Below are 12,832 nucleotides of genomic sequence, written 5' to 3'. Positions count from 1 at the left end.
TGCGTAGCCGAAGTGTATAGAAAACCCAGAGCGTATCTCTTTGCTCTTTTCGAGAAAATTGGAAACGAGAAACGTTGGCGGAACAGGGGCCTTTGTCACAGTGTAACTAGCATTAAGCCAAAAAAAATTACTCTTTCACATGGTCTGACTGTTTTCATGGCGTTTCACGCGTTTTCGTGCGTGCGTGCGTGCGTGCGTGCGTGCGTGCGTGCGTGTGTGTGTGTGTGTGCGTGCGTGCGTGCGTGCGTGCGTGCGTGCGTGCGTGCGTGCGCGTGCGTGCGTGCGTGCGTGCGTGCGTGTGCGTGCGTGCGTGCGTGTGTGTGTGTGTGTGTGTGTGTGTGTGTGTTTAATTTCCTCCCAGTCATCTACAAGCATTAAACTAAACTAGAGAACTACTGTTGAAGATTTTCTAATTTCGTCACTAAGCTTAGTCGTTTACCTACCTCGAGCGCGTTTTCCATACTTTGAAACCCAGTCTTTTACGTGATTACCCTAGCCATCTGTAGTTCCCAGAGTCTACTTATGCGCCTTTTTGTTCATGTATTTTTTTTTTTTTCAGATCAGTGGCTCCAGAATGACCCAGAGATGAAACCCGAAGATGCGGACGATTACAGCCTGCAGTGGGTGGGAACACCACCGTCTTCTGGTTATTACCGCTGGCACGACGACATCAGTGAGTGGAACGTGCTACTTTCGGTTACGTTCGCTTACTTAAGTTGTGGCTAAAATGCCGCCACTTAATAAAGCGGGTATGGGTAGCCCTTGCTATGCACAGCGCTATGCTTTATTTGATTTACTCAATTTGATGATTTCGTTCCCTTCGTGTCACATCAGTTTTATTTAAGTTACACAAGCTATTAAAAGTTATTTATATGTATTTTCAAGCTACCTATTACAGCAAGCACTCGCAGTCTACATTTGTTTAGGAAAGCTCGGAAGTCTAGGTCTCGTCTATCTCTAAAAAAATCAGCTAATCTATCAAGCAATAATCTCCGTCCGTCCGTCCATCCGTCCGTCCGTCCGTCCGTCCGTCCGTCCGTCCGTCCGTCCGTCCGTCGGTCGGTCGGTCGGTCGGTCGGTCGGTCGGTCGGTCGGTCGGTCGGTCGGTCGGTCGGTCGGTCGGTCGGTCGGTCGGTTCTCCTCAGAGATCCAAGCAACCGGTTTGGGCGCTGTGCAACACACCCCATTTTTTCGAAGCAATTCGGCGTTAAAGAAGGTTATGTTAAGAGACATTTGCGTGAGCCGTTTGTCAGTAATATTTGCTACCTAGCCGCTGTACATGTCACTTCACAAGCACACTCTCTAGTACTTTTCCGCCACTTCCCTTTCTTTGCCTCCACCGCCACAGTTCTCACGTTTCCGGGCAAAGCGACAAACAGGTCGGGCATTTTCTTTCATGTTCCAATATAGCTCCCCTCTACAGCAAGTTGGGATACATAAACCGCGAATTGCACGGCTATATACGAAAGTAACATATAGAAGTTGCCGACTCGACCCCCACACAGGCAGCCATTCGCCGGTTTTCCTGCTGTCCCTAAGTCGGTACATCCTAAAATTAATTAAATTATGGGGTTTTACGTGCCAAAACCACGGTCTTATTATGAGGCACGCTGTAGTGGGGGACTACGGAATAATTTGGACCACCTGGGGTTTTTTTAACGTGCCCCTAAATCTAAGTACACGGGCGTTTTCACATTTTGCCCCCATCGAAATACGGCCGCCGTGGTCGGGATTTGATTCCGCAGCCTCGTTCTTAGCAGTGCACAACCACTAAGCAACTACGGCGGGTCTTCGGCATATCACAAGTTGGATCGCAAGTGCTCTATCGGGAGTTCATACAGAGCATAGAAGACAACTGATTTGTCGCAAGTGGATTCTTTCCCTAATTGTCTAAGCTTTTCACGGAAGTGTTATCTGAAGTTATGAGACTGAGCCATCCCTCCTACTGTGTTATTTCTTCTTCTCAGTTTTATTTTATCAGTGAAGGTGCATTCTCGGCTACTCTCCGATAAACTTTCTCCACGACCACCCACGCTATTTCGCATGTCACCACTTCATTGGTGCGAAAGCATCGAATGGCTCGTTGAGCGAAAAGGTCTGCGTCCGTAGCAGTAAAACGGCACCTAAGTTCCCATTTGCTGCGACACCACGTCACGTGAGCGACTCGACGTAGCACGGCGGGGGAAAGGGCACACCTGCCGCCACGCTGGCGCGCCAGGTGTTGCGTGAGGGGAGAGGTCGTCGCCGTCCCCTCGCTCCCGCTCTCGGAGGCCTGTGTTATCCACACGTTCCTTGTCTGCGCAAGCCCTCGCCTGCGTTATCGTGTAAAAACACAATAACTTCGAAAGGAAGAACGTTGTCGGTAGTGAGTTTCGAGCCTACGACCGCACGCTCAGAGGCCGAGTGTCTTACCGATTGGGCTACACCAGCGCCTCCTAGATAGCAGGCTTGTGCACTCTTCTTTATGACATCATGCTACTTGGACCGAAATTTCCATTGCGAAGCCCGACGAACGTGATGAAGCCAAAATCACCGCGGCTTACAGGGAAGCGTCCCAGTTTTACTTTATGGCAATCGGGCAGGGTAGCACGGTCACAGATCGAAGTGCACCGACCCAGTGCTTTCTTAAGTTCCTAGATTTCCTGCTTTCAAAAAAAAAGCAAAAACTTATCTAGGGACTTCAGTGCCATCTAGGAGGCGTTGGCCAAGCGTCTCAACGCGCTCGCTTGCCCGCGAAGAGTTCATAAATCGTAGGACCGCTCAGCGACGTTCAACTGGACAATAATCCTTTCACATTCACAACTCACAAGAAGTGCTTAGGTGTCGTCGGATTTTTCTGTTTAGAGAGGGAAATGATCCTATGAAGCCCGATCTTTGCATTTAGCATACACAGCACTTACAAAAAGCACGTCCCTCCCTCCCCTTTTCGGTTCTGAAGTCGTTTTTCTTTTTTTCTCGGTAAAGTTGAGAGGACTAATTAACCGTATAATGCCCAAACACAGTCCCACACCAAGAACAATTAGAACTTGTTCATCTTTATTCCTATCCACGGAGAATAAACTACCCACGACTGAAAAGTAGCTCCAGCGTACCAGAAATGCTACAAGAGGCTATACGTATCAAGCTGGATGTTATAAACGAAGCATTTACGCGGCCTACGCGAGCCAAGCATTGCAGTATCTATTCAAGGTACTTAAATGGGTGAGGCACGTTCATGGCGTCAAAAATTCCCAGGACGAACCGTGTTAAGAGAGTTTCGCAGCCGCATGAAACTGGGTTCACATATAAGGCCAATGTATAGAGCAACGCTAAATCACCGTTCGCACGTGTCACGTCAAAATTAAATTTAAGATAGCAGGTAATTTGTCCTACGCTTTCTCTGGCTTCATTGTCTGTTAGCGTCTATGGTTGCTTCAACAAGCAAAAAGCCAAGCCCCTCGGTTTTCTCTTATTCTTCTCGTCCATTGCATATAGCGAGGTCCTCCATTTTTGTGGCCGTGATGTCATAAGGTAGCATATGAGGCTTGTTTATTGGTCAGTTTTTTACTGCTCCTGAGATCACATTCAAGTGAGGCCACTCAGAACGGTGAGTGGTGCTGGCTAACACACCCAAGTGAATAGCTTTAGTAGACGTACCCAAATACGTTAAGCAGTGAACGGGAGGATGCAGTCGCGGCTCCTTCATTGGTATACAGCACTGCACGCATAATGCGGAAGATGTCGGCTCTAATCCAGCTGCCTCTCGTTCACTTTCATTTCAATTTTCCTTATTAGTTCTACTTTTCAACTGCTTCTGTGGTTGTATGCAACGATCGACTGCCATTTTTCCCAGGCCTACATTTCAATCAATGCGGCATCTAAAACTAGCATGTGCTAGATGTGCTAAAACTATTACGTGCTAATTGTGCACCCAGAACTAGCATGTGCTAAAACTTAGCATGTGCCCAGAGGGAAAGCCGGCGGCATACTTTCGTCCTGACCGAATATGCTGTATCACTCAGAACACGCTCTGCTTAACACCTCGACATGTAGGGCCCTCCGTCTTCAAAACGTGCCGAACTTGCAGCAGAAAGAGAACAGAAATAGAAGTGTTAGTTCCCCTCACTTTCTTCTTTCCCATCTCGTCCTTTTCTTCTATTTTTTTTTTTTTTGCATTGCTTTCAGAGTAAGCCGAGTGAGCTGCCACCTCTTACCAGAAGTGCTCTTAGTGGGCTACCGCCTCGACAAGTGTAAGCCACTGCACACGCTTACGCTCCATGAGATGTTCTCGCGAATATTGAAATTCAGGTGCTGAAAGCCTTCGCTCCAGTAGAAAGAGGGAGATAAAATATATATTTAAACTGCGCATGAAGAAATAACATAATCAAAGGGACTGTGCAAGTACTTCCCAGAGAGATACAAGAATAAATTTTAATGTCTCGAGAAAATATAGTGGTCTTGGAGCGATCGGGGCCCTCCTATTCTTTTTTTTTCTCACTTTTTTTCTTTTTTTTAGTTTTCTCTGTCATAAGTATGATAACACCGCTGCTTTCCCTGTCGCCATGCAGACGTTCAGGGGAACCAAGCTTCCACCAGTAGTTAGACACGTGGCTATAATAACGATGTGGCAACATCTCGCGGTGTTTGTGACTGCATAAAAACAGAACTTCAGCAATGAATTTGCGCCCACTAAATTGCGGCCGCCGCCTAGTCAGGGCAACTCATATGCACGACCGTTTGTAAACGTGGCGCTAGAAAAGGAATTCACCGTTAGAGTAAGCTTAAAATTAGCCCCCCACACGCGTTGAAGTACTTGAATGAAGGAAGTGTGGTCTCACCGCGAAAACAAGGCGGACCACGCGCCGGTGACGAGCTTGCATGAGAGAGGCTGAGAGCTCGAGTAAGCTAGGATTTAGCATATATATTAGGCTTCGGCAAGTTTGTTCTAAGCGCAAACTTGATGCGTTTGTTGCTCGTCGAACTTTAGATGAGATAAAAATAGCTGCGCTCTAAAAAAAGGAACAGGGCCGTCACCGTCAAAGTTTTGCGCTCACTATAGCGGAAACCCTTCCTCCGATTTAGTTAAGCGCCTCCGGAACTTCGTGTTTTCTCTCACAATGTCTAACTGATCTGTTATTTTTCTTTCATTCTGTTATTGTTTCGCGCGAGTGAATCTATGGCGCTTGTTGACTAAGTCAGTGATCCTTCACACAAGCACCTTCCTTACTTACACCTTACTTACGGTCGTCGGTCGCGTAAAAACAAAAAGTTCTTGCAGCTCTTTGCTTTTCACGCACAGTAAACGACAGTCCTAGTTGTTGGCCTTTCTGTACCAATGTCCAATCTGTCACCCAAAAATCAGAGCACCGAGAACTGTATGCACACACTCTGTTCAGCCTGTACGCTGTTTTATTTTTATTGCGATAGCAATTATACGGACACTCCAGGCACATGCTTGCTGTCGCCGTCGCCGTGATGTCCCGTATGAAGTCTAAAGGCGATAACACCGTCACCGCGCGTCGTGTGCTGTATGTACGAGTGGAGTGGAAGTACGTGAGGGAAGCCGACGATCGTGGCTCAATCCGGCGCGCGCAAAGGAAGAAAGCGGAGAGCACACGTGCCATCTTCCGTCGCGCGAAAGGCCGTGGGGGGACGGGATGCAGGAGGGAGGGGGGAGCGTTGCTTTCCGGCAGCAACTGTGCATTTCGCGACTGGGCCCAAGGGAAACTGACGATCGCGGCTCAATTATAGGCGCCATATATGGAGGAAAGCGGGTAGGCAGCGCGGGAGGGAGGGGGTGGGGCGGCTTCGACTCTGCCAACAAGTGCGTACTTAGCACATCGGTCGCGCGAGCCGTAGACGGCTCATACATTTGTGCGCCGTGTTCTCGCCGCTCTTGCGTTGAAGCGATAGACCGCCCGGAGGCCACTTCGCTCGCTGCTGCTGCCGCACTTGCTCACGCCAGCGTATTGACAGCGAGTATCCGCGCTAATCGAGTACGATGTACATATGTTTGCTTGTGCGCGCTGTCACCATGCCTGTTAATTCAGTTAGTAAACGAATGTTTCCAAGTTTAAACGGCCGATAAGACTACTATCGCTACTTCGTATAGCTACCGACTAATTTGCTATCGCAATCGATGCTTCGTCTTTTGGGCGAAACTGCGACATTTTATTGTTTTCAATAACTTACGTACATCTACGTGCCTGATAAGTACAAGGAAGAAACAAGAACATAATACAAGAATACATGAACGTTGGTGTGTATTTATTATTCTTTACCTTGTTTAAGAAACTGGAGCAAGAAACAATGTCGAGTAAAGCTGACGAGCGGGAGATTGGGGGACAATCTTTCTTTTTTTTTTGGTAATTGATGCATTACCCATATTGTTACCAATCATTAACCTCACCTACCTCTCTAGAGCTCATCACTTTGTATTCTTGTATTCTTTCCACGGTATTGCCAGTAAAAACTTACGAGGGCGGCTTTCTTCCTTCGGGAAGGAGAACACGGGTAGCTGTAACTCGTTGGTGTAGTTTGCGCAGCCACCCTTGCATACTACTCTCAAATGGCATGACCGGTGGAGTCTCTCGCCTTTCACAAGGCAGTACAGCAGTCACACCGCAACATCGTGTGCACACATCACACACATGAGGTAGCACCACCTGCCACCATCACAAAAAGACAAGTTCGCAAGCCGGCGAGTCGTCGCCTACTCAAGAGGAGTAGTAGGAAAAGCGACACGCATGACGTCACGCGAGAAAGCAAGCGGGCTTTCAGTTATATCTAGTAGGCGTTGGTGAGGCCAGGGTCCTTATCAAGCTATGATCTCACTCGATTTGTGTTCGCCCGCCGGTGAGATGTACGTAAACAGTCACGCCACTCATGAGCGTCATCTAGGAACGTGATAGTTGCACTCTTCTCTAGTTGGTATTTTTCGGGTGAAATTGGCCGGAATTCATTACGCTACAGATATATTAGCAGCATGAACTTGTTACGCGTCCGAAACCGGCCTAACTAGACTAACTTTCATAACTACATGTCTAATTTCTACTTCGAGTCATATTAACATGTTCTTCCCTGCAGTGAAAACAATCCCGAGAAAAATCGCTTTTTTTTTTTTGCATCTTCCCTATGTTTTGAGGAATTTCGAAAGCGTTTTCTGGAACACTCTAGTTATATGTCGCGCACTGACTACAGGTCAGTAGAAATCAAGATAATGATTGAACTCTTACCTGGATGTGCGATCACACAACACCTATATAAGTGCGACGCCTTTAAAGCACGCTTGATTTCTTACTGGTCGCACTTGCCAAGTCTGAGCCGAATGTACTCTTATTTGACTATCACTAGGATCTGTGACATATGAGCCATCAGAAAGCGTCTTCAGCATTTTTTTTTAAACTCAATTCACGTTTATAATTTGCTGCAAAATTCACAGAGATCGACTGACTGCACATAGAACGAAACTGAACAGAAAATAACCGACAGAATCAGCAGATTCACGGCGACAAGGTAACGCGTTCCAACGGTGGAGTTTGAGGCGCGGTGGGCGGCTGGAGGCGAGAGTGCGCGTGGGAGGGAATAGAGCGGAAGGCTGACGATAATGAGCGCATTGGGTCCGCGAATCGCACCTCACGCTTTAGTGACTTAATGAACGCCGGGAGAGGCCCTCGGCAAACGACCGTGCTAGACGGGAGATCGCGGGAAGAATCGCTGTTATCGCTGCAGAACAGCCGCGACGCCAGAACCCTCATGCGTGCCATAATGTGTCGACTGCAACCTTTAGCCGGCCGCGACCAACTGTCGCGCGGTCGAGAGGTCCCGCTCCCTTGCTTGCCCCGTGCCCGTTCTCCAACTGCGAACTCTTCCGCGTTTTATGACTGTGGCGTGAGTTATGACACCCTCCTCCACCTCATTCTCTTGCTTGTACGCGAGAAGAGCTCTGTACGCCTCCAAAGTGTGGAGCTTAGTACCAACTACGAACGCCGTAGACGCGGACGACGTCTAAGCGAGGGAAGAATTAGGCACGAAAGCCTGGATTAGTTGGTCCTATTATTACGGACACAGTGGAAATTAAACTAAATCGGAGGGTTTTAACATCCCGAAGCCGCGCATTGGGCTATGAGACGGGATGCCCAGTGGAAGGTTCCGGGTTAATTTGACCTCGTATTGTTATTGAAAATGCGCCTATATAAAGCACTACAGACCGACATTTTTTTTTCGCATTCCGCACCCAGCGGCGTGTACTCTTGGGTTGTAGACGCGATGTATGTTTTTAATGCTTATCTGCACATTCTTCATATATCGACCCCCCCCCCCCCCATAGGTATACTCATACGGAACTATGTCTCTGGTTAACGACCATGCCTTTCTTTACTTTCTTTTTCTGCTGTCTTTATTGATTGATTGATTGATTGATTGATTGATTGATTGATTGATTGATTGATTGATTGATTGATTGATTGATTGATTTCCTTTGCCCCGTGCAGTGCGCCGGTCCCGCAAGTCGACAGGCGGCCGCTACACGGCGGGCGAGCTGGTGGAAATGCTCCGCAGGCTGGCCGCGTCTAGGAAGCTGCGACAGGTGCGCGTCGCCAACAAGGCCATCCGGTTCGGCATCAGCAAGAGGTCGCTACGGCAGCGCTTCTAGGCCGCGGGCTCCCACTGCCGACCACGGCTCCTCTCTCTCTTCACGCCTCGCGCACTCGCTATACGTGCGTGAGGCCGACTGCGTCGCTTCTTCATTCGGCGTCTTTCGGTGACCGCCACCGACTGCAGACACTGTACAGGAAGGAGGCTGTGACACTGCGACAGCGTCGCACACAGCCTACTGCGGATTCCCACGCACTTTGTGTGCGTCTGTGCGTGCGTGCGTGTGTGTGAAGAACTCAATGCTACAGGCACGCCTTCCTTCATGCCGCGTTTCCTTCCGCATATCGAGCATAGAAGCGTCGTTTAGAAATACTTCAACAATAAAGAAAGAGCGAGAGGAAAAGAAGAGTGAGCTACAACATAGGAGATGGCTAGTGATGAAGATCAAAATATGTCATAAGATAGATAAATAAATTCGGGAAGCACGCTGTATGAAAGAAATATGAGCATTATAGTGCGTCATTAGTATTCGAGGCTCTAGAACTGCTGCACGAAAGTCGTCATGTCACAGCCTCCTCCTTCTTCTACTGGCACGCATTGATTTACAACTCGTGGCCCACGTGTGCTTTCCCAGCCGTCGCTCTTATAAGAAACAACCGTGTGTCGCGCATTTGCGGCATCTCCGGCGTCGGCGCGTCTGAATCACGTTGTGCGATTTATTTGCTGTAATGCTGATCGAAAATGTGTCAGACATTAAGAGAAGCTTAGTGAATGGGAGGCCCCAGTCATCAATAGTGCATTGTGAACCGGACGCGTCGACGCTGGGCGACGCCCGATACGAGTCCCATGTGGTTGCCGACTCATCGTCTATTTGCGGAGCAGAAAGCAGCTTAACTGGTTTAGCTCTGCTGACTCGCACCGCCAGGAGGTCAATACTCTCGCGGCACCCAACTACCAATGTGGTTTCAGGGATACGCATACACATACATATATACATATGCATACATATATATATATATTTAAGAGCAAATATCTATATTTACGGGTACACATATGTATACAAGTACTCAACAGAAGACTATATTATAATATAGAACATGCGGAGGGTACGGTTTAGCCAATGAAAGGTGCGCAAAGCTGATAAAAGTAAAACAACGTATTTAGCGGTGCCCAAACGTATTTTTCTATTCAGCAGACAGCTCTCGTATGGCAAATGGCTGTCTGAGGAGCCGCTCGCTAAAAACAGGAGAAGAAAAAAATGTTCGCAGCAAAACGAAATATATGTTGGTAGCCGTCCTGGAGCGTATGGAGACGGCCTTTTTGCGACGGCAGCGCTGCTCCTAAAGATTGTGTTTTGTGCCGAAAAAGTGCTAAGTGTCAATGAAAGTAAAGAAATTCTTTTTTGAGTAGACAAGGCGAGTTTTTGTGAGAGATGATGAAATTATTTAAAACCTTCGGTCGAACAAGTTGAAAGTCAGGACTAGAAGTAAGTCGAAGCAGCGAGGTTACTGCAACCGTTTAAGTACATCGACACGTAAAGGACAATAACTGAAAACATTTACAGCTTGTGCGTCTCATAGTTACGAGTAAAGCTTACAAGGACTTTTTCCTTCTTTTTTTTTTAGTTTGTTACCTCTTTTGCCTCAGGGGCATATCCCTCAGCTTGTAGCTGAATATTTTTGCTGAAACTCTTTGGGGCAGCTCCCTTTTTTTTCTCTCTCTCTCTCACAGGTATATGGCCAGAGTGAAAGTTTAGGTTTTACACTAGTTTCTCCTTTCCTTCTTGTTCTGCTGAGAGAATGTTGTTGTTCTTTTCGCAGGCTCATGACACTTTATCTCTATTGCATTTCAAAATTTGTCAGCTATACTCATCTGCTTCTAATTACATGATCACACATTCGGAACCGTGGTCTTCATTATACAGCGAAATTAGCGGGATGATGCAAAGATGGCTACTTGTGAGCGTTTTCTTTTCTTTAAAGAAAAAACGAAATTTTCAGGAATCGACGCGGCGTTATCCGTTCCCAGTAGCTGTTTCATGTTTGGCTACATCATGCTTCATTTTTTTTCCTTATTATGTTGTCGCGCCTTACCGAAAGAAAAACAAAAAAGAAAAGATGCAAATATTTCATGAGTCACCCACTCTCACCTATTTATTTTTCATGTCATTATTTATTGAAAACTAAACAAGTGACACTAGGCGGCAATTGCAATTACGTGTAACGAACGTCACTTGACTTTCTCCTTGATAAATTAGCAATTGTCATCTCCCTCTTTAAAAAAAAAAAAGAAAATGTTCAAGTTGTGCTTACATTGTGTTAGTTCGCCATGGCTGTTCCGGTTTACAAGGCGCACCCGCTCCTGTGTAGTTAGCTGGCTGTTGCAGAGTAGATGTACACTTAGATAAAAAATTTAAACAAGCCTTCAACCCCCCCCCCCTCCCCTTCTCCCCCCCCCCCGAAAAGTTTATCACATTTGCTGCGTCGCTGCTATGCGATTCGCATTTCGCACAGACTAACATTAGATTTTACGGAGAGCCATATTTCGACACGACGATTCTCGTGAAAGACGAAGATGTCTTGGACGGGAAGCGGAACAGCAAAATGAACTTGAAGAACACAGAACAGTAGGACGAATCTCCCCGCATCGAAGGCGAAATTATAAAACAAGAAGGAAAATAAATAAATGAATAGGAAAACCGGGCCCAAACTAAACTTTGTGCGTTTGCTATAAACGGCTCATGGAAGCACTTACGTACAATTAATAAGAATTTATATTGCCTTTATACGTACTGCATGGATAATAAAGGCTGTTCTTTTAGGCGCTTTGAACAAAATTAAAAACTGCAAAAGCAAAAGGCAGACCAACGCATTTTTTTATTAAAATGAAAATAAAATAAAGAGACGTAGTCACCTTATAATGCTGATGGCTACTCCTTTTCTCATAGCGGAAACAACAATATAAAGAAAATATGTAGGAAAATGCAAAGAAATCTCTTCATACGGTCAGAAAGCCACATCACAGTCCTATACGCCTATGAACATAACAGTATAAAAGTCAAATGCAAGTTGCACCACAATGAGTTCGTAAACAAAGTCACAAACACATACAAACAGCCTTGATGTAGACTTCGATGAGCATATAAACAGATGAGGAATTACGCAGTGTTAAAATAATTCACGCACAAATCTATGTCTTTTCAGTGATTACAAACGGCAAGGAACCCTCCTGCTCGTTGTCATAGGTTAACTTATCCGCGTCGCTCTCTTGGGCTATGGGAGTAAGCATGCCGACGATGATTAAATGCTGAAGGCGTTTGCTCCTGGCGCTTGACGAGTGCGTAAAGATATGATTTCCCCTCATGTAATTCCACAAGCACACCTCCTCGAGACATAGATCACACAATGTGCGCGCACATTCACTGCTACTCTATACGGGTGCGTGTTACGCCGTTGATGCGGCCTCAACAGTGTGCGGAAAACGGCCCGTTACAGCAGGCGCAGGCAGTGTGCGCGCTCACATGTGTGCACTCGTGCCTCGGAAGCCGCGGCCACTTCGACTGCCGCGAGTTCTGTAGGTTGCCGCACTTCCATTGTGTTCCTTTACTTTTTGTCGTTCTCGTTATTATTGCTGTTGCGGTCCTTTTACGGGCGCTCTCGGCAGTGTCGTATGCTCATTCCACGTTCCGCACTTGCGGGGAACAGCCCGCGTTGTCCCTCGTTTTGTTCCGTGTGCACATGGGAGCTGTAGAGGTGTTGTACGTGTGCAGGTGCTCGTGTGCGTGTGCGCGTTTGCCGGTCGCCTGCACGCATGCTGGCTCCGACTAAGCGCTTCCTGCTGCTCGTGACCGCGATAACTGCGCGAAAGCATTGTTCGCGTTCGAGAAAACAAAACGCCTGTGTGCTTACGAGATGTATTCGCTCGTCTGTGTCTCAATAAAGCAAGTGACGAAAGTGAATGCCTTGGTGGAAGCTTTGATTTTTTTTTTCTCCATCTTGATCAATGAATAAATGAATGAAACATTAGTATATGTTTCTAGAAGATAAAGTCTGTACAGACGAGGGTCCCATACAGTGGCGTAGCTAGGTCGTCTGGCAGCCGGGGCCCATAGGTCTTCTGTCACCCCCTCTCCGGCTGTACCCGGCGGAAAGAGGGGTGTCTTCAGACGTATATGACACCCCCCCCCCTCAATGGCCCCTTGCACCCGGGGCCCACGGCCCCCCGGCCCCCCCTGTTGCTACGCCACTGGTCCCATAAT

General features: G+C 47.3%; 1 protein-coding gene across 1 annotated transcript in view; it reads left to right on the top strand.

Moving 5' to 3' along the window:
• Positions 1-12,560, top strand: part of LOC142571674 (uncharacterized) — a 65,700-nt gene extending 53,140 nt beyond the window's left edge. Inside the window, exons 2-3 of the mRNA XM_075680204.1 lie at positions 560-673; positions 8,472-12,560. Of these exons, the coding sequence (XP_075536319.1) occupies positions 560-673; positions 8,472-8,632 (275 nt within the window). The 3' untranslated portion in view covers positions 8,633-12,560. The remainder of the gene's footprint in view (positions 1-559; positions 674-8,471) is intronic.
• The last annotated feature ends 272 nt before the right edge of the window (positions 12,561-12,832 follow it).

The sequence above is a fragment of the Dermacentor variabilis genome, chromosome 2 (assembly GCF_050947875.1).
Source record: "Dermacentor variabilis isolate Ectoservices chromosome 2, ASM5094787v1, whole genome shotgun sequence".
Lineage (NCBI taxonomy): Eukaryota > Metazoa > Arthropoda > Arachnida > Ixodida > Ixodidae > Dermacentor > Dermacentor variabilis.
This window is presented reverse-complemented; position numbering and strand designations above follow the sequence as displayed.